The sequence below is a fragment of the Purpureocillium lilacinum genome (assembly GCF_023168085.1).
Source record: "Purpureocillium lilacinum CBS 284.36 DNA, scaffold_6, whole genome shotgun sequence".
NCBI lineage: Eukaryota > Fungi > Ascomycota > Sordariomycetes > Hypocreales > Ophiocordycipitaceae > Purpureocillium > Purpureocillium lilacinum.
The window spans coordinates 2,555,447-2,573,142 of NW_027072116.1; the positions used below are offsets into that span (position 1 = coordinate 2,555,447).

The 17,696-nt window shown below is 60.8% G+C and overlaps 6 protein-coding genes across 6 annotated transcripts; 3 read left to right on the forward strand and 3 right to left on the reverse strand.

The window, feature by feature from the left end:
* Window positions 1-269: 269 nt before the first annotated feature.
* Window positions 270-4,771, forward strand: PLICBS_008670 (uncharacterized protein; the record flags this gene model as incomplete). The annotated part of the gene is made up of 10 exons (XM_018324872.2): window positions 270-272; window positions 831-981; window positions 1,048-1,195; window positions 1,268-1,727; window positions 1,782-2,724; window positions 2,775-3,424; window positions 3,481-3,620; window positions 3,676-4,066; window positions 4,157-4,601; window positions 4,662-4,771. The coding sequence occupies 10 exons, from the start codon at window positions 270-272 to the stop codon at window positions 4,769-4,771; spliced, it is 3,441 nt and encodes a 1,146-aa protein (XP_018176266.1).
* A 634-nt stretch (window positions 4,772-5,405) lies between these two features.
* PLICBS_008671 (uncharacterized protein) lies at window positions 5,406-7,071 on the reverse strand (the record flags this gene model as incomplete). Its single annotated transcript, XM_018324871.2, has 2 exons — window positions 5,406-6,796; window positions 6,885-7,071. 2 exons carry the CDS (start codon window positions 7,069-7,071, stop codon window positions 5,406-5,408), a joined length of 1,578 nt encoding a protein of 525 aa, XP_018176265.2.
* A 1,488-nt stretch (window positions 7,072-8,559) lies between these two features.
* On the forward strand, window positions 8,560-10,452 carry PLICBS_008672 (serine/threonine protein kinase, CMGC, CDC2/CDK subfamily; the record flags this gene model as incomplete). Its single annotated transcript, XM_018324870.2, has 6 exons — window positions 8,560-8,705; window positions 8,768-8,849; window positions 8,918-9,020; window positions 9,090-9,486; window positions 9,539-9,730; window positions 9,789-10,452. 6 exons carry the CDS (start codon window positions 8,560-8,562, stop codon window positions 10,450-10,452), a joined length of 1,584 nt encoding a protein of 527 aa, XP_018176264.2.
* A 261-nt stretch (window positions 10,453-10,713) lies between these two features.
* On the reverse strand, window positions 10,714-11,422 carry PLICBS_008673 (uncharacterized protein; the record flags this gene model as incomplete). The annotated part of the gene is made up of 2 exons (XM_065601433.1): window positions 10,714-10,989; window positions 11,132-11,422. 2 exons carry the CDS (start codon window positions 11,420-11,422, stop codon window positions 10,714-10,716), a joined length of 567 nt encoding a protein of 188 aa, XP_065457505.1.
* Window positions 11,423-12,583: 1,161 nt separating this feature from the next.
* PLICBS_008674 (uncharacterized protein) lies at window positions 12,584-14,430 on the forward strand (the record flags this gene model as incomplete). The annotated part of the gene is made up of 3 exons (XM_018324868.2): window positions 12,584-13,512; window positions 13,762-14,323; window positions 14,383-14,430. 3 exons carry the CDS (start codon window positions 12,584-12,586, stop codon window positions 14,428-14,430), a joined length of 1,539 nt encoding a protein of 512 aa, XP_018176262.1.
* A 310-nt stretch (window positions 14,431-14,740) lies between these two features.
* Window positions 14,741-15,943, reverse strand: PLICBS_008675 (putative tRNA threonylcarbamoyladenosine biosynthesis protein kae1; the record flags this gene model as incomplete). Its single annotated transcript, XM_018324867.2, has 1 exon — window positions 14,741-15,943. One exon carries the CDS (start codon window positions 15,941-15,943, stop codon window positions 14,741-14,743), a length of 1,203 nt encoding a protein of 400 aa, XP_018176261.2.
* Window positions 15,944-17,696: the final 1,753 nt, after the last annotated feature.

Genomic DNA, 17,696 nt, shown 5'->3' on the forward strand with positions numbered 1-17,696 from the left:
CTTGCTCGAACGGCCCCATTCCTCACCTCGACCTCGTCAGCCGGCCGGCGCCTTCGTCCTGCCTCTGTCCCGCCGCATCACCATCACCACACCACCGCCACCTCCACCACGGCCGTCACTGCCGTCTCGATTCGCACGGCGCGCCGCCAGAGGTCCCTGACTGCGACCATCCCCAGGCGCTGTTCGCAGCAATCCCCGCCTGAGGCGCCCGCGACCACCTCTCCTGCCGACGCATCTTGGTGGACATCCCGTGCCACCAGCCGGCCACCATGGTAAGCAAACCTCACACTTCTCTCGCCCCCGTGTGCTCCGTTGTTCCCTCCCGTCGTCGCCACATCTACACGGCCGCGCAGCTGGCTGTGTTTCCGCGTTCCACCAGCTGCTCTCTGCTGCGCCGTGCTTGGCGCCATAGCACTGCGTCTACAATGTGTGCGCCTTTGCCTTAATGCCCGTGCAAGATGCACATGCCCATCGTCGCGGCTGCGCTCTCCTTTGACTTTCTCTCCCTTTGCGCTCCAGTCTCCTTCCTGCCGGACCTGCTTCTACCCGTCCGCGCCTTCCTTACGGAGGCGTCTTCCTCTAGTCCGGTTGCCCGCTGCGTTGATTCATCACAGTACTCGTCTCCAACTCCCGCCCGACCCTTCGTTCTTTCACAGTCTCTTCCCCTTTGCTAGCTGTCGCCTTTGCGTTGCCCTCTGCTCTCAACCTCAACTTTCTTCTCTCCACGCCACCTTTGTTCGCCTTGTTTTGGCTGCGCCGCCTTCGCCATGGCCCCTGCCCTTCCCTGTTTACCGTTCCGATCTCGTGCTAACAGTGCCCCGCGCCGGCAGAGCTTCAACGTCGACTCTCCCAACGAGATGGTGGTGGACACGGACGAATACGTCGGCGATGTCTCCGAAAAGGACCCAGTTGCTATTATTAGCCCCGACGACAATGGCGAATCCGATCAACAGCTCCAGGACCTGCCCCTGGCAAACGACCGTATGACACTCCCATACCGATCTCGTTATACCGCCGCAGCTGATCCAGCTAACGCTATACTGCTAGACGAAGCAATGAAGGAGCTTGCTCTTCCGCCGTTATTAGACGAACCCAAGATTCTCGGCGACTTCGAGCACACTTGGACGGTTGAGAACTGGCGTGGTCTCGGCAAGAGGGAACATGGTCCCGTTTTCCACGCTGGAGGAAACCCTTGGTACGCAGACGAAGAGCACACCATTACTCTTGCCGGTTGACTCGCAGCTGACTTATTTGCGTTGAATTTTAGGCGCATTCTGCTGTTCCCACATGGTAACAACACCGATCAGTGCTCCATATACCTCGAACATGGCTTTGACACCAACGCCGTGCCCGAGGGCTGGAGCTGCTGCGTCCAGTTTGCTCTCGTGCTTTGGAACCCCAACGACCCTAGTCTCTACGTCCATCACGCGGCCCATCACCGATTCACCAAAGAGGAAGGCGACTGGGGTTTCACACGTTTCGTCGAGCATCGGCGAATGTTCAATGTCCCGTGGGAACATGGCAGCCGTCCACTGTGCGAAAACGATACTGCCAACATCACCGCATACCTGCGATTCGTCGAGGACGAGACCGGCGTCCTCTGGCACAACTTCGTCAACTACGACTCAAAGAAAGAGACGGGTTACGTCGGTCTCAAGAACCAGGGCGCCACGTGCTACCTCAACTCGCTTCTCCAGTCGTTATACTTTACCAATGCTTTCCGCAAGGTAGGTTTTAGGCCCACGACATGACCATTATCAGCACTGACATTTGTGTTGTAGGCTGTGTACGAGATCCCGACAGAAAACGAGCAAAGCATGCAGAACTCTGCGTATACTCTCCAGCGACTATTTTACCAGCTTCAGACCTCCGAACAGGCCGTCGGCACCAATGAGCTGACTAAGTCCTTTGGCTGGGAGACTCGGCACATCTTCGAACAGCAAGATGTCCAAGAACTCTCGCGCAAACTCATGGAGCGCATGGAGGAGAAGATGAAAGGCACCAAGGCGGAGAACGTCCTGTCGCAAATGTTCAGCGGCAAGATCAAGACGTACATTTCTTGCATCAACGTGGACTACGAATCGAGCCGTATTGAGGACTTTTGGGACATTCAGCTCAACGTCAGCGGAAACAGGGATCTGCGCGACAGCTTATTGGACTACGTTCAGGTCGAAAAGATGGACGGCGAGAACCAGTACTTTGCCGGCGACCAGTTCAAGCTGCAGGACGCCAACAAGGGCGTCATCTTCACCAGCTTCCCCGATGTCCTTCACTTGCAGCTCAAGCGCTTCGAGTATGACATCCAGCGGGATATGATGATGAAGATCAACGACCGATACGAGTTTCCCGACGTCTTTGACGCTGCCCCTTACCTCACGGATGATGCCGATAGGTCAGAGGCTTGGACATACCAGCTTCACGGTGTCCTCGTCCACAGTGGTGACTTGAACGCCGGGCACTACTACGCGTTTATCAAACCGGAAAAGGATGGCTGGTTTTACAAGTACGATGACGACAAGGTCACGAGAGCGACGATGAGGGAGGTCATGGAAGAAAACTTTGGCGGCGAATACCGGACGCCCAATGGGTATCCCCGCGCACCTCTACAGAAGAAGGCTCCCATCATGCGCCAGAACAGCGCGTACATGTTGGTGTACATTCGCCAGACGAGAGTGGACAAGATCCTCTGCCCCGTCACCAAGGATGATATTCCCCGTCACCTGCGTAAGTGGTACCCCGCTGTACGTTGGGTTCTCGCTAACGCGCCAGGTTAGAGGAGCGGTTCGACGAAGAGAATGCACTGAGAGAAGCTCGTCGACGCGAACAGCGAGAGGCACACTTGTACATGATGGCCAAGGTCATCACTGACGAGACATTCCGTCACTACGGAAGCACGGACCTCTGCGTGTTCGACGCCAATCCTGAAGTCGACCCCTCAGCGCCACGTTCTTACCGTATCCGCCGCGCCATGACGATGGAAGAGTTTACCAACCAGGTTGCCGAGGACATCGGGCAGGATCCGCGCAAAGTCCGGCTATGGCTCATGGTCAATAGGCAAAACAAGACAATCCGTCCAGACCAGCCCATTATGGATCTGCGGCCAACGGTTGAAGAGGTCTACAATCGCTCAGCCGCCCATCGCGACACGAGCCTGCGGGTCTGGGCTGAGGTTGCCGAGGAACTGAACGCCGATGGTGAGCCCATCTGGCCGTCGTACCAGAGCCAAACCAACGGAGTCGTTATCAAGAACGACACGATCCTGCTGTTGCTCAAGTACTTTGACAGCGCAGAGCAAACACTCAAGGGTGTCGGTCACGTCTACATCGGCAAGGAGAGAAAGGTGGAGGAACTCGTCCCTCTGATCCTGCAGAAGATGGGCTGGGGAGAGAAGCTACCGGCTGACGAGAAGCTTCTGCTATGGGAGGTAGGTGTCGGCCCTGCCCATCATTGCGCTTAGATATGGCTAACAAGGAATGACAGGAAATCAAACCGACGATGATCGAACCTTTGAAGCCCAAGCAGTCTCTCAAGGCTGCCGAACTTCAAGATGGCGACATCATTTGCTTCCAGCGGACGTCTGAGAAGGCAGATGCTGATTCTACAAAGTCTCTGCAAGAACCGTACGCAGTCATGAGCTCGTTGTCGTAGTGTCTACCTGAGCTAACGCCGTACCAGGCTGCGCACCAACGAGTACTTTGAGGATGCGCGAGAGTACTACGACTTTCTGGAGCACAGGAGGACGGTTAGGTTCCATCCTCACCCCACCAGATGCGATCAGGACCAGTATCCTCCGTTTGACCTAGTTCTCAACGCCAAGATCAACTACGACACCTTGTCAGAGCGTGTCGGTAGCTACCTTTCGGTCCCTGCTACGCACATCCGCTTGTGGACTGTCAACGCCACGACGAACAACCCCAAGGCTCCTGTGAGACGCGGGACCAACCCGAGTCTGCGGCAGATCCTGAATCCGATGGGCTCCAACACCCTCAGCTCGACCCAGCGGAACGACGCTTTCTACTTTGAGGTTTTGGAGATGAGCCTGGCAGAACTGGACACCAAGAAGAGCGTGAAGCTCACCTGGCTCAGCGAAGGCATAACCAAAGAGGCAAGTGATGCCGAGTGACGCGCCACAATTCGTATGCTAACTCTGCGCCAGGATCACTTTGACCTTTTGGTTCCCAAGACGGGCACCGTCGAGGATGTGGTTCAGGCCCTCATCAAGAAGGCGCAGATCCCTGACGAAGCCGAAGGCGGGCCGATTCGGATCTATGAGGCCAGCACAAATCGGTTCTATCGGGAGCCATCGAGAGACAGCTCCGTCTCAAACCTGAACGACTACACCCAAATCTATGCGGAGCGTGTCCCCGCGGACGAGGTGGGCGTCGATGAGAACCAGTTCATCCACGTCTTCCACTTCCAGAACGAGGTCAACCGGTCTCATGGCATCCCGTTCAAGTTTCTGCTCAAAGAAGGCGAGACCTTTGCTGATACCAAGAAACGTCTGGAGAAGCGGACTGGGCTCAAGGGCAAGAGCTTTGAGAAGATCAAGTTTGCCATTGTGCGACGGTCAAATTACTCCAAACCCGCTTATGTCAATGATGGTGAGCAGCGCCGTCTATACCCAGTCACCGAGTCGCAGAAGGCTAACGTATATATGATAGACGACGAGCTTTACGGCAACGTATCGCCCGAGGACGACTTCTTGGGCCTGGACCACGCGGATAGAACAAGATCACTGCGTAACGGCGTTGGGGACTTGTTCCTTCGTTAGCTCATGCAAATGGACCGGGCAGACGGGCAACGTCAGCCGGCCACGGGGCGACCCGCCTGGATGATATCGGCGTCTGGCTGGTGCTGGAGTCTTTTGCAGCGGCATATGGGTCGTGTTTCTGCATGAAGGAAGGGCGGCGCCCGCCAGGCTCACGCCCGGCCGCGGGTTAGATTCGTGGCCGACGGCGACGACGCAGTGTGTGCAGCAAGCTCTGGAAGCCGCCGGGAACTGGACACGGCCGGGATGTAAGCTTGTTGGTATAGAAGTACATTCTTTCTACGTGCCTTGCCGAGAGTCGCTACGGCAGCCGCAAAAGAGGAGTCAGTAAATGCAAAAGCGCGCGTTCGCAATAAGGGAATGTGTAGAAGGGGTGTCGCTACTCTTAGTCTGTAGAGTTACGACACATACGCCAGCCTTGGGTAGGCAGCGGCAAGACAATCAATGCGAGGTACCCTTCAGCCTGTGGCGGGAATGGACCTGTCGCCTCTGAATGTAAAGCTGAAAGGGGCTTTCCATGATTTGATATCTAATGTCAACGCTACTTTTCGTGGTTCTCCCGCCCTCTATGTGATTATGATCTTGCAAGCATTTTCCGAGGAATCATTTCATAAGCCCTCTCGCAGGGGACCAAAGATTACTGATGGTTCTCGCGTCGATACTTGGCGAGGGGCCCGCGCTCAATCTCCTCGACGGAGAGGTGCGCGCCGGCCGAGCGCAGCAGCTGTGCGCAGGCCTCCTTGCCGGACAGGGTGGCAAGGAAGAGCGGCGAGTTGTCGGCGCGGTTGCGCTCGTGGACGCTGGCGCCGCGCTTGAGCAGCTCGAGCATGATCTCGGTGCTGCCAGAGACGGCGGCGAGGTGGACGGCCGTGTTCCCGGCGTAGTCGGCCGTCTTGAGGAGCTGGCTGCCCTCGCCCTCGAGCAGCTGCTTGACGATGCCGACCTCCTCGTTTTGGATGGCGTAGCCGAGCGCGGCGAAGGCAGACTCCTGCGGCGTGAGCTTGGTAACGGCGGAGACGTCGAGCGGTGCCAGGGGGTGGGAGAAGGTCGGGTGAGCAATCTCCGTCATCTCGCCGCGCAAGGACTGGGAGAAGCGCTTGGCGATGTCCTCGTTGGAGAGGCCGGGGAGGGCGAGCAGGTGGGAAAGCTTCGCGAGGGCGGCCTCGGCGGTGAGGTCGAAGCCGAAAATGACGCCGACGCGGCCGAGCTGGGTGCCGGGGGCGTAGACGGGCGAGACGAAGCCGTTGACGCACTGGCTGACGTTGACGACGATGACTCCGCGCTCGACGGCAGCCTTGATGACCTGAGTGAGGCGGCCGTCGACACCCCCGGGCACGTTGCCCATGCCAAACGTCTCGAGGATGAGTCCGCGAAGATCGGGCAGGTGAAGGACGGCGTCGACCATCTCGGGCTTGATGCCGGGGAAGATGCGCAGACAGGCGACATGGGTGGTGTCAAGGTGGCGGTTGACGGAGAAGCCGGCGATGCTGGTGGGTCGGAGAACGAGAGACCAGTTTACGCTGATGCCGAGCCCGTTGACGTTTGCGAGGGGCTCGCAGTTCGGGCTGGCAAAGGCCTCGAAGGAGGCGGCGGAGACCTTTGTGGTGCGGTTGCCGCGGTAGAGCTTCTGGTGGAAGTAGAGGCCGACCTCGGGGATGACAAAGGTTCCGGCGATGACGAGGGAGCCGAGGAGGTTATCGACGGCGTCGCTCTGGAGGGCGAAGATGGGGGCTTGGGAGCCAGTAAGGATGACGGGCTTGCCGAGGTTGGAGAACATGAAGGAGAGGGCGGAGGCGGTGTAAGCTAGGGAGTCGGTGCCGTGGAGGATGACGAAGCCGTCAAAGAGGTGGTAGTTCTCCTGGACGGCCGAGGCCATGTTGGCCCAGTCGCCGGCGGAGATGGACGAGGAGTCGAGGAGGGGGTCAAACTCCAGGATGCCGTAGCGGATGTGGCGCTGGTGCGCCGTGGGCGGCGTGCGGAGAGAGTCGATGGAGATGAGCTCTCCTTGTTTGTACGCCTGAAGCTTGACTGGATATCCATGATTAGTGAGTTGCAACGGGTGCGGGTGGCGTGGTGTTGAGTGCAGGGCCAAGTCTGGTGAGGGTTCGAAACTCACTCTGGGGCGCAGACATGTCGTTGAACGTCGGCCGCGGGGCCATGGCGCTCTCGAGGAAGCCGCCGCTCGGGGCGAGGCCGTCGGGGCCATCTTGCATGCATATGGTGCCTCCGGTGCCGATGATGAGGACACGGGACTCTGGGAGGCCGGCGTCCACTTCTGAGTGGCCGACCTGCGGGGGCACCATCGTCAATAACGTTTTGGGTATCTGGTCGTTGATGTGCGGTTTTATGGTGAAAGAGCGAGGCAGGCGGAAAATTCAAGGCACCATCGTGCGGACCCAGATGTAACGAGAGACGTTGGTGAGGTGAGATTGGGATGGGGAGAGTGAGTGTTGTTATCCGGCCGTCGACATCGGACGCCCATGATTGTAAGATATGGCAGCGGGCGGCTTATACCTGTAGACGGAAGGTGCGTGTACGTTTGGCGGGCAAGTGCCGGAAGGAGGGGCCGCGCCCGTGGGGCGTCGGCGCGCAAAGGCGAAAAAAATCCGCGACTTTTAGTCATAGGAACCGCGTGGCACCGCGCCATGGGCAATTCATTACCCCCAGGTTTTATATGAGAGGTGCGGCGGCCCAGGCGCGGCGATGTGCGGCCGCCGTGGATAATACGATACGGAGGAGGCATGGGGCAGCGCTCCGTGCCAACCGGGGGTCTGAGGTTCCCAGATGGACGTGCGTGCAGGCGTTCGTGTGTGCGTGCGTCCGCTGCAGGCAGAGTCGCATCCAGAAAGGCCCATCACTCACTTGCTCACTGGCAAGGGAAGCTTTACAGCCAGTAAGTTTAGTATCAAGTATTCGATCGAGTAAACCCGTACACCCAACCCCGTTCAAAGCTTGCCTGGTCTCATTTCCCCCAGCGCCATACACTCCACCACCAGGCTGCCTGTCTCGACTTGCTTCCATGATAGTGAGCACAGCAACTAAAGCCCAAGGCACCTCAATAACACCAGTTGCGCAGTGCGCAAAGCAAAGGCACGTTGGCACGTACACGTACGTCATTGTGCGCCCGCGCTCGACTTGTCGATGGCCGCTCCGATCCCAGATGCGCAAATCCCTGGCATGCCCAAAAAAGCGACCAAAAAAGCCCACCCAACTGAGTCGTCCCCCGCCATCTGGCACCGTGCCTTTCCATCGCAGGGGCCACGGCAATGCAGCCGGGTGGTGCGCCCACGCACGAGGTACAGTGTACAAGTCGGGCACCTGCTTCTCAGCCACACACTCGCAGCCACACAAAGTCACATTCATGTATCGCCACCCCCCAGAGTCGATCCACTCCCGTCCTTATCCGTCTTTCCCTACCGCGCCTGACAGCCGCCGCCAGCTTCTCTCCAACTTCATCCACTTCACAATCAGCCCTCCAGCTAAATCTTCCCCCGACCACGTCGCCCGTCGTCCCTCAGTGCGGCCAAAGCATTTTCCGTGCACCCGTTCATCTCTATCCATCGTGCATAGAGTTTCCCTCCCAGCAGCGCTTCCAGCGCGTCGCCGCCTCGCGCCACCTAGCGACAAACAAATCACCCACTGGGCACAAATAGGCCATGACTGGCCCCGAAACGGTTATTTCGCCCATCGCGACGCCGCTCCCCTCTGCCGTCTCCTCCTCCCCGGCAACACCTACCCAGGCCTCCTCGTCGTCCTACGTCCCGTCGTCGCCTTAGGAGGCCGGCGACGCCATGGACCCGGCCAACGAGAACACGCCCGACGGCACCTCGCCGCGCACCTTTGCACTCAACCACCTGCGACCCAAGTCGAGCTTCGTCGGCTGCTCGCGCATCTCCGACTATGAGCTCATGGGCAAGCTGGGTGAGGGAACATTCGGGTACGACCCCAGCATCGCTCCCGCAAACATGTGCCTGGCCTGAGCTGACGTTTTGATTCCAGCGAGGTTCACCGAGCTCGATCCAGGAAAACGGGTGCGCTCGTCGCGCTGAAAAAGATCATCATGCACCACGAAAAAGATGGAGTGAGTTCGATCCTTAGCATTGTCGCATAGCGCCGGCCCCCCGTCCGCTAACCGCACTGCGTCAACAGTTCCCCATCACTGCTCTGCGAGAAATCAAGCTTCTCAAGCTGCTCTCGCACCCCAACATCTTGCGTCTCGAAGACATGGCCATTGAGCACCCTTCGAGGCCGAGTAAGTCCTCCGTTCCTGCAGCGTTGGATGTCAAAGACCCCCATCGCTTACTCGCCGCGTCCCGCGCAGCCGACAAACGCAAAAAGCCCATCATATACATGGCCACGCCCTACATGGACCACGATCTCTCTGGGCTCCTCGACAACCCCTCCGTGCATTTCAAGGAGCCCCAGATCAAGTGCTACATGAAGCAGCTGCTCAAGGGCCTATCCTACCTCCACGAAAACCACATCCTCCACCGCGACATGAAGGCCGCCAACCTTCTCATCAGCAACCAGGGCATTCTGCAAATTGCTGACTTTGGACTGGCGAGACACTATGATGGACACACGCCGCAACCCGGCCGGCCCATGGGCGACGGACGCCGCGACTACACGGGACTCGTCGTCACGCGCTGGTACCGCCCTCCCGAGCTTCTCCTGCAGCTGCGTCAGTACACCACCGCTATTGACGTGTGGGGTGTTGGGTAAGTCGGGCATGTTTCTCTTCCCTGCATAGCCAGTTGCTGACAAGCGCAGCTGCGTGTTTGGAGAGATGCTCGTGGGCAAGCCCATCTTGGCTGGAGAGAGCGATGCCCATCAGCTCGAGCTGATTTGGGATCTCATGGGCACGCCCACCGACGATACCATGCCAGGTTGGAAGAGGCTTCCAGGAGGGGAGCACTTGTCGCCGCGACTTCGCCCCGGCAATCTCCAGAACCGCTTCAGAGAGTAAGTACCCTCGCAGACCGGGCCCGCGACGGCGGCGCAGCTACTAAATGCGATACAGGTTTGGCAGCGGAGCAATTTCACTACTCAAGGACTTGCTCAAGCTGGACTGGCGGACACGCATCAACGCGGTCGATGCCATGGAGCACCCGTACTTCAAGATGGCACCGTTGCCCATGGAGCCGCACGAGATCCCCACGTACGAGGAGAGCCACGAGCTGGACCGTAGAAAGTTCCACGACCGCAAGGCAAACCTCCCGCCTGCGCCCAAGGGCGGCACCGTCGGTGTTGGACCTGACGCAAACGGCGCCACTGCGGGATTCAACAGCAGCGACGGCTATAGCAGCCGCAACGGCATAAACGGTGCCAGGTTCAGAGGCGGCCCAGATGACCGGCGACCGGGTTGGTCGCGAGACAGAGACCGCGGACCGACTTCGCGGCCGCCCCAGGATTGGGCAGGCGCCAGGGACGACCCGGACTATCGAGATCGCGGAGCACCGCGCAGCCGTGTCCCGGCACGTGCTGCGGACATCGACACATATATTCCGAGCTACCGGCCGGAAGATGGTGGTGGCCGCCGCAGGGAAGACTGGCCGCGCGATGAGCGCCGACACCGACCGGCCAACGACCGATGGAACGACCGCCGCGGCCCGGGCAGAAGCCGCAGCCGGTCCCCCGGCGTTGTCGACAGGAGAGACCGGGAGCGGGACATGTATCGACGATGAATATGACGGCCTGCTTTGCTTTTCGCGGACGGGCTCACGGGAGCCGAGGGCTGCGCGTTTCTTGCCCGACGCCTGGAGTTGTAATGGAGACTTCTCATCAAAGGTTCCGCATGGCGTTCACAGGAAGGATTGTCAGAAGGGCATATGATTGTGTACTAAGTGAGCGACGAGGCTCCAGAAGGGTATCTTGCTTCGCGTCATCCATGTAGACGAGTATAAGGAGACAAGGGATAACAGGTCATGCCAAATTGCGCCAAAACACTACAAGTCTGAATCGTCATCCTCCTCGTGGATCGTCTGTGATAGCAACCCAGGCCGCCGGCGCCCTGAAGGCGAGGACTCGGTCCAATACCAATCCGTCTCTAGGACGGCGGGGGTTATGTCGCGGCGGCCTGGCTTGAGTTGTTCGTATTTGTCTAATGATGTCTCGTCTTTCTCTGGTTCTTCGTCGTGCATGCCCAAGTGCGAGGTGATGATGGAAGAAGTGATGGCGAGTGCAATGCCAGCAAAGATGCCGAGGCCTGCAGCTGCGCCAAACTACAAGGTGTTAGTCTTCACGATCTGTACGAACTGATGGCGGGAACAATGAGGCCGCTCACGAATGTGTATAATGGCTGCAAGGAAATGAAGTCAGATACAAGTTCATAATTCGTAACAATGGCGAAGGAAGGCAACTCACTTCTAAGCTTACGACGAACGCGATGAACGCATTGACGCATGAGAGGGCGTACGACGCAACGTACAGTGCCGGCGCGAAGAGCACGCGCAGGAAGCTCGCAACGTACGACAGCGGCAGCCAGACGAGCCGAAGAGGCAGCGCAATGACGCGGACGAGCTGCGAGAGCAGCCAGCGCCAGGGGACGGCCCAGAGCGAGAGGACGACGCGGGCGATGAGATCGAACGCGCCGGACAGTACGGCGAGGACGGCGGCCGCGACGGCGCGCGCTGGGTGTGGCTCCGCGTCTTCCATTGTGCCGCGGATGGTAGTGTCCTAAGCGGCGGCAGAGGGAGTGAGCGGCAGGGCTCGGGGCATGGCGTTGGTGAGGCGTGGGAGCCTCATGGGCGGATGGTGGTGAAGCTGCAGGCGCGGTTGTCTGGCGCGATGAGGTCGGACGTGCATCCCGACGGAGCAGGAGCTCCAGGGTTGTACCTCCCCCTGCCTTTGGGGGCAGCACGGGAGGGTACCTGCAGGGGCGACGCAATGCTGGGGGAGCTATAGGTACCGTGCCGTTGCCCGATCTCCTCCAGCTGGGGACAGCCCGGTTGGGACGGTCAGGTGGCATAAGGGGATACGAGGCCAGCCGTTGGGTTCTCAGTACTTCGGCAAGTAGTCTGCTAATAGGCTGCGTGCTGCCCCTCCATCTGCCTGGCGGCGGCGGGTGGTCGCATGGAAGCTGCCCTGGTTTCGGCGGCGGCGGGGGCCCCCCAACGTGAGAACATGGGCTGCTCGCAATCAGTCAATCAATCAACCCATTCATTCATTCCCTCCCCGCCGCGACAATCAATTCCATCGCCGGAAACCACCACCCCCCAGCGAGAGCCGCCGCGGAGAGCCTCGGCTATCGAGCGTACCTAGCTACAGGGGACGACGACTATTCGACTCAATACCTGCTACATTGTCCACAGGCCACGCGGAATCTTTCCCCCGCGCCGCCAGCCCGCCCGCCGCCGCCGCCCCGGGGGGCGCTGATGATGCTGCAGGCGGCCACAGCCTAACCGGTCTGTTTCGTCCTCCGTCGTCCCGATCCGCTTGGCTGCTGCCGGTCTCGAAGCACCACCACTACCACCACCACACCTGCTTCTTCACCTCCACCCGAGAGACTTCTTCCTCGTCACGCGACCCTCTTCACTGCTGCTGCCGCTGCTGCTGCCGACGCCGCACGCACGCACGCACGCACGCCTACCCGACGCCGCCTTTTGCTGCTGCCGCTGCCGCTGCTCTCCCACCTCGTCGCCCGCCGCCCATCTGCCGGCTCGGCTCGACCACCGCACCGCACCGCACCGCACCGCACCGCACACGCCCCCCCGCGTGTGACGGACGGCCCGCAGTCCCCTCTTTCTGCCCTGCAGGGGAAACATCGACCACCCCCCCGAGAATAGCAGAGGATTGGAGCAAGGGCCCGGCCTGGCCATGGGCAACAACCACTCATCGGCCTCCAAGGAGGCGACGTCGTCGTCGGGAGCCGCTGCCGCCGCCCCGCAGGGCCCCTCGGACAGCAACAAGGCCTCAACGTCCTCGACGACCACCACGTCGGCTTCCACGCCCACGTCGGCCACGACGTCGCCCACCCAGCCTCACCATCACCATCACCACTTCGGTAGCATTCACCGCCATCACCAGGACGTCGTCCCCGGCCGCAAGGACGCCCGCAACATCATCCCCGAGCACACCACCCACCGCTCCGTCGCGCCCCCGGAGGCGTCCCTCGCTCTGGCCCAGGGCTCGACCACCGTCGTTAACCGCCCCAAGAGCAGTCTGCCCGGCACCGCCGTCTCCTCCCTCAGCGGCTCCCCGCACAGCAACGTCTCCGCGACGCCCAACAAGCCCTCGTCTTCCTCGTCCGCCGCCGCCGTCTCCTCGGGCCAGTCTGCCGCCGACCGCCACCCGCCAGTCCGTGACGAGCCCTCCAAGCCCGTCGACGTCCCCCTCGAGTCGTCGTCGCTGCGGTCCGCCCACCACGACCCCCACCATCCCTCCCGCGAGCCCCTCCCCGCCGACTCGAACCTCATCTCCAACAGCAGCATGACGGACATGTATCTGAGGGGCCCGCCGCGGCTGCCCCTCCCCATTGACGAGGAGGTCCACACGCCCGGATCGCCCATCCTCGCTCCCGAAGAGGGTCTCGACGACGTCGAGCTGGGCGGCTCGTCGGACGCCCTGACGAGGAAGAGCTCTGCCCTGAGCGCCAACACGGTCGACGACGACGAGTCGGAGGAGCTGCGCGTCGACAAGACGCGGCCTGTCGTGCCGACCAAGCTCGAGTGGAAGCGCGGCGGCGACAAGGTCTATGTGACGGGCACCATTTTCCAGTGGAACCGCAAGCAGAGGCTGCATCCAGTGTAAGTTGGCTGCGTCAATTTCCACCTTCACTCTTCCCTTGCCGCAGTATTTCACTTCCCGAAACGCTTCGGAGATTCGTTTCCCCCAGCTCGGTTGTGGGCGTATGCTGTGTTCCCGTGGCGCATCCCGGCAGGGGCCCCCAGGGCTCGGCTGCGGCGAGCTCGGCTAGCCGCCCACGAGAGAATCTATTGCTCTGGAGCAAAGGGAATCTAGTCATGACAGGAGCGATAGCTGACGACTACCTACAGAGAGGGCAAGCCGGGATGCTTCGCCGCTACCATCCTCATCCTGCCCGGGACGCACCATGTGCGCTTCCTCGTCGACGGGATCATGCAGACGTCGCCGGACCTGCCGACGACGGTCGACTTTGGCAACAACCTCGTCAACTACATCGAGGTCAGTCCTGAGGACGCGCTCCCGGCGCAGAGGAGCGCCTCCAAGGCGGGTAGCGAGACGGAGGGCGCGTCGCGGACCAGCTCGCAGGCCAAGGACCAGCCTAGGCCGCCCAAGGGCAGACCCGTCGAGCCCCCCGAGAACTACCGCCGCGACATCCCGCAGTACCTGATGGACTTTGACCAGCCCGAGGACTCGGGCTCGTACAGGAACGCCGTCTCGGCCATCGAGAAGCTCCCGACGCCGCCCAGCCTGCCCGGGTTCCTGGGCAAGCCCATCCTCAACGCGGCGACACTGATGAAGGACGACAACAGCGTGCTCAACATGCCCAACCACACGGTGCTCAACCACCTGGCCACGAGCAGCATCAAGAATAACGTCCTGGCCGTGTCCGCGACGACGAGATATCACAACAAGGTGAGCAGCCGTCAGGACCTGTGGCTTGACCGCACGTGCACTAATAGACCGGGCGACAGTATGTCACGACAATCATGTACAAGCCGACATCGGCGGACGAGGGTTGAGGGGAGGTGGCATTGAGCAATACACCATTCATGTACCAATTTAACGGCGGATTTGTGCTCGTGGTGACACCCTTTTCTGATGCATCAAGTTTGCTGCTCGCGTCGCATGTAACAGAAGGAGAGGCGTGTCAAGCGAGGGTTTTCTGTAGGTAGCTGCGCGAACATAGAACGGTGGCCCGGATGGGACATGATCAAAGCAATGAATTGAGACGAGTTACTGGCGCATGGCGGGCCGTCACAACATGCATTCACATCACGATGCGCGAAAAGGAGCGTCTCGGCGCCGTGGCTTGGTGGAAGCGGGCGATCATCAGTCTCTCCATTTGACGTAGACCTCATCGGTCCTAAACCGCTGTGTGCACTGGCTCTCTGCCAGGGGTGTGGTGTACCCCGTCTCGTATGCCAGCAGCCCCGCGTGGGCAATCATGATGCCGTTGTCGATGCAGAAGCGCTCGTCTGTGGCGTACACGCTGCCGCCGCGCTCGCGGGCCATGTGGCCCATCATCTCCTGCAGGCGCTCGTTGCAGCCGACACCGCCGACGATGAGGACCTGGCTGCTTCCGACGTGGGCCATGGCGCGCTCCGTGATCTCGACGAGCATGGCAAAGACGGTCTCCTGCAGGGAGAAGCACAGGTCCGCGGGGGTAAATCCCGCGGCCTCTTCGCTGCCCGCCTCATACATCTGCGCGGCGAGGGCGTCCGCGCTGGCGAGGATGCCGCTGAAGGAGCAGTCCATGCCCTTGACCGTGTAGGGCAGGTCGAGCAGGCGGGAGCCCTTCTTGGCGAGCTGCTCGATGTTGTAGCCCGGTGCGGGGTCGTTGCTGATGGCGAGCGTGCGGGCGAAGCGGTCGAGGCAGTTGCCCACGGCGATGTCGAGCGTCTCGCCAAAGATGCGGTACCGGCGCTCCGCGTAGGCGATGACCTGGCTGTTGCCGCCCGACACGTACAGCACGACGGGGTTATCCGCGCCCGTGATGTGCCGCCCCATCTCGATGTGGCCCACGCAGTGGTTCACGCCCACGAGGGGCTTCCCCCACAGGAGGGCGAGGGTGCGCGCCGCGACGGCGACGCTCGTCAGCGGGCCGCCCATGCCGGGGCCCTGCGTGAAGCACACGCAGTCGACGGCCGGCGCCTCCTCTGGCGAGCCTTCCAGCCCGGCGGCGGCGAGTGCCTCGCGCGCGAGCCGCACAAAGTGCGCGCGGTGGTGCGCCGCCGTGTCCTTGGGCAGGAAACCCGTGCCGGGGGGGGAGACGAACGTGTGCCGCAGGTTGGCGAGCACGGTGGTGGCCGTGGGGGTGTGCTGGATGATGCCGACGCCGAGCTTGTTGGCGGACCCTTCGAGGCCGATGGCGATAAAGGATTGCTTCTGCGGGGTGAAGGGCGAGGGGACGGCGGCGCCGGCGGGGGGTGCTGCTGCTGCTGCTGCTGCTGATGATGATGATGGTGCTGGGGATGCCGGTGCTGGTGATGATGCTGCCGGCGCGGACGCGGCAGCTACCGCGGCGGCTGCCATGGTGTTGTGTACGGGAGAGGGCGAGGACGGATTCGAGGTCGTCGCTGTCGCAGAAGGAGAGGCAGATGCCCAGACCAAGGGTCGATCGCGATGATCGTCGCCAAGTATCCGTCGTCAGAGCAAAGAGTTGACGGTCTCGCCAGTCGTTGTATATCGTCTATCCCGTCATATACGCATGAAGCAAAAAGAAGAAGAAGAAATGAACCAAATGCCAACAACCAAGCAGTGTATGTGTGTAATATCTCTGTCGAAGGGGCCAGTCTAGGAAGGGTCGTGGTGGTGGTGGTGGTGGTGGTGGTGGCTCCAGGCCCGGGGGCGGCTCAGAGAGGTGAAGTCGTCCTGGCGGGCGGGCAGCAAAAAGTTTGGCGTCGTTGCGGTCGACTCAATCAGTGAGGGGCACGAACGTCGATGTCATGGGCGGTGCCTCGCCCGCCCCGTCTGGCGAATGATGGATGCTCGGACAGAGGGGCCCAGCTCGCTGAGGCGCCGCCACGTCTCATTGGCCCTGAGCCCCTTCCCTATGGGCCTCGTCGCCTTACCGCCGTCCTCCAGCGGGCTTATTATGGGCAGGGCTCCTCCGGCACAGTCAGCCACCACAGCACCTGGGCAGCGTCACAGTTGCAAAGCACTGGAGGACCCTGACGGCAGTGGCAGAAAAGACCCCTGTGGAGACGCCCACGGCCTACCTACGTACTGAGCTGAGGTGAGAGGTGAGGTTCAAGTCCCCAAGGCCTGCGACTGGGCCCCCCTCCCGCCGTCTTGCCGCGGTGGAGCTGTAGCAGCCTGTCCGCTCCTCGGTTTTGCTCATCCCACAATTGTTCTTCTTCCGCCGCCACACTCTCCGGTCCCGCCAGGGCCTTTGTAAATCCTCACCAGCGCCAGCACCACCACCTCAACCACTCTTTTTCTTTCCCCTCCTCCCTCCCCCTTCTCCCAGCTGTCTCCTCCCCACGGCATGTCCCTTTGTTCTCACTGCTGAGCCATCATCCCCCTGGCAAAGCCCATTGCTCTCATTGTTCTTTTTCTCCCCCCGTGGGCTTGCTCCCCCCTTCGGCAAAGGTTATGCGCTGCAGGGCGTGAGCTTACTTCCCGTGACCGCACGCCGGTTTGGTCACAAGTCGAGAAATGCCGCCCCTCGCCTGGTACGGTTTCTGTCCCAAGACATTTACCATGTCTCCCATGGCTGACCTGATATACAGTGCCTTCCCTGTACCGGATAGGCATTTCCCTCTTGTCTCCTATGCGAGGCTGCGGGGACACGCACTTCGACACCACCCAGCAGCAATGCGCCGTCTGACGTGATGGCCTCACCGGCCCGCTCTTCCAGCCTGCCGAGCACTTCACTCGCCTCCCTCGTCTGGTCCAGCCCTCTGCCCTGTGGTCAGAGGCGTTGCTAACTGTTTCGGCCAGAGACTCCAAGCTAGCTCGAACGATACGGTGCCAGGACCCTGGCCATGAATCATCACACGAACAGCCAGACAGCATTCTGGGTTTACCGTTTTTTTTTTCGATTCTGCCTTTTGAGGGCTGCCTCGTCTAAGCCTCCAAAGGTCCTGTCCAACTCCCAACTCCGCGCAATGCCCGCCTCGCCGTCCCGGCGTCTTCGTTATTGTTACACTTCGACATCAGAATAATCATACCGCCGCCTGCCCTGCTGCGGCTCCCAGCCGGCCGCCGTCGTCATCCTCATCACCAAGAACAGAAAAACAACGCTATATACAGTCATCGGCAAAATCATACAAAGCGCGGCACC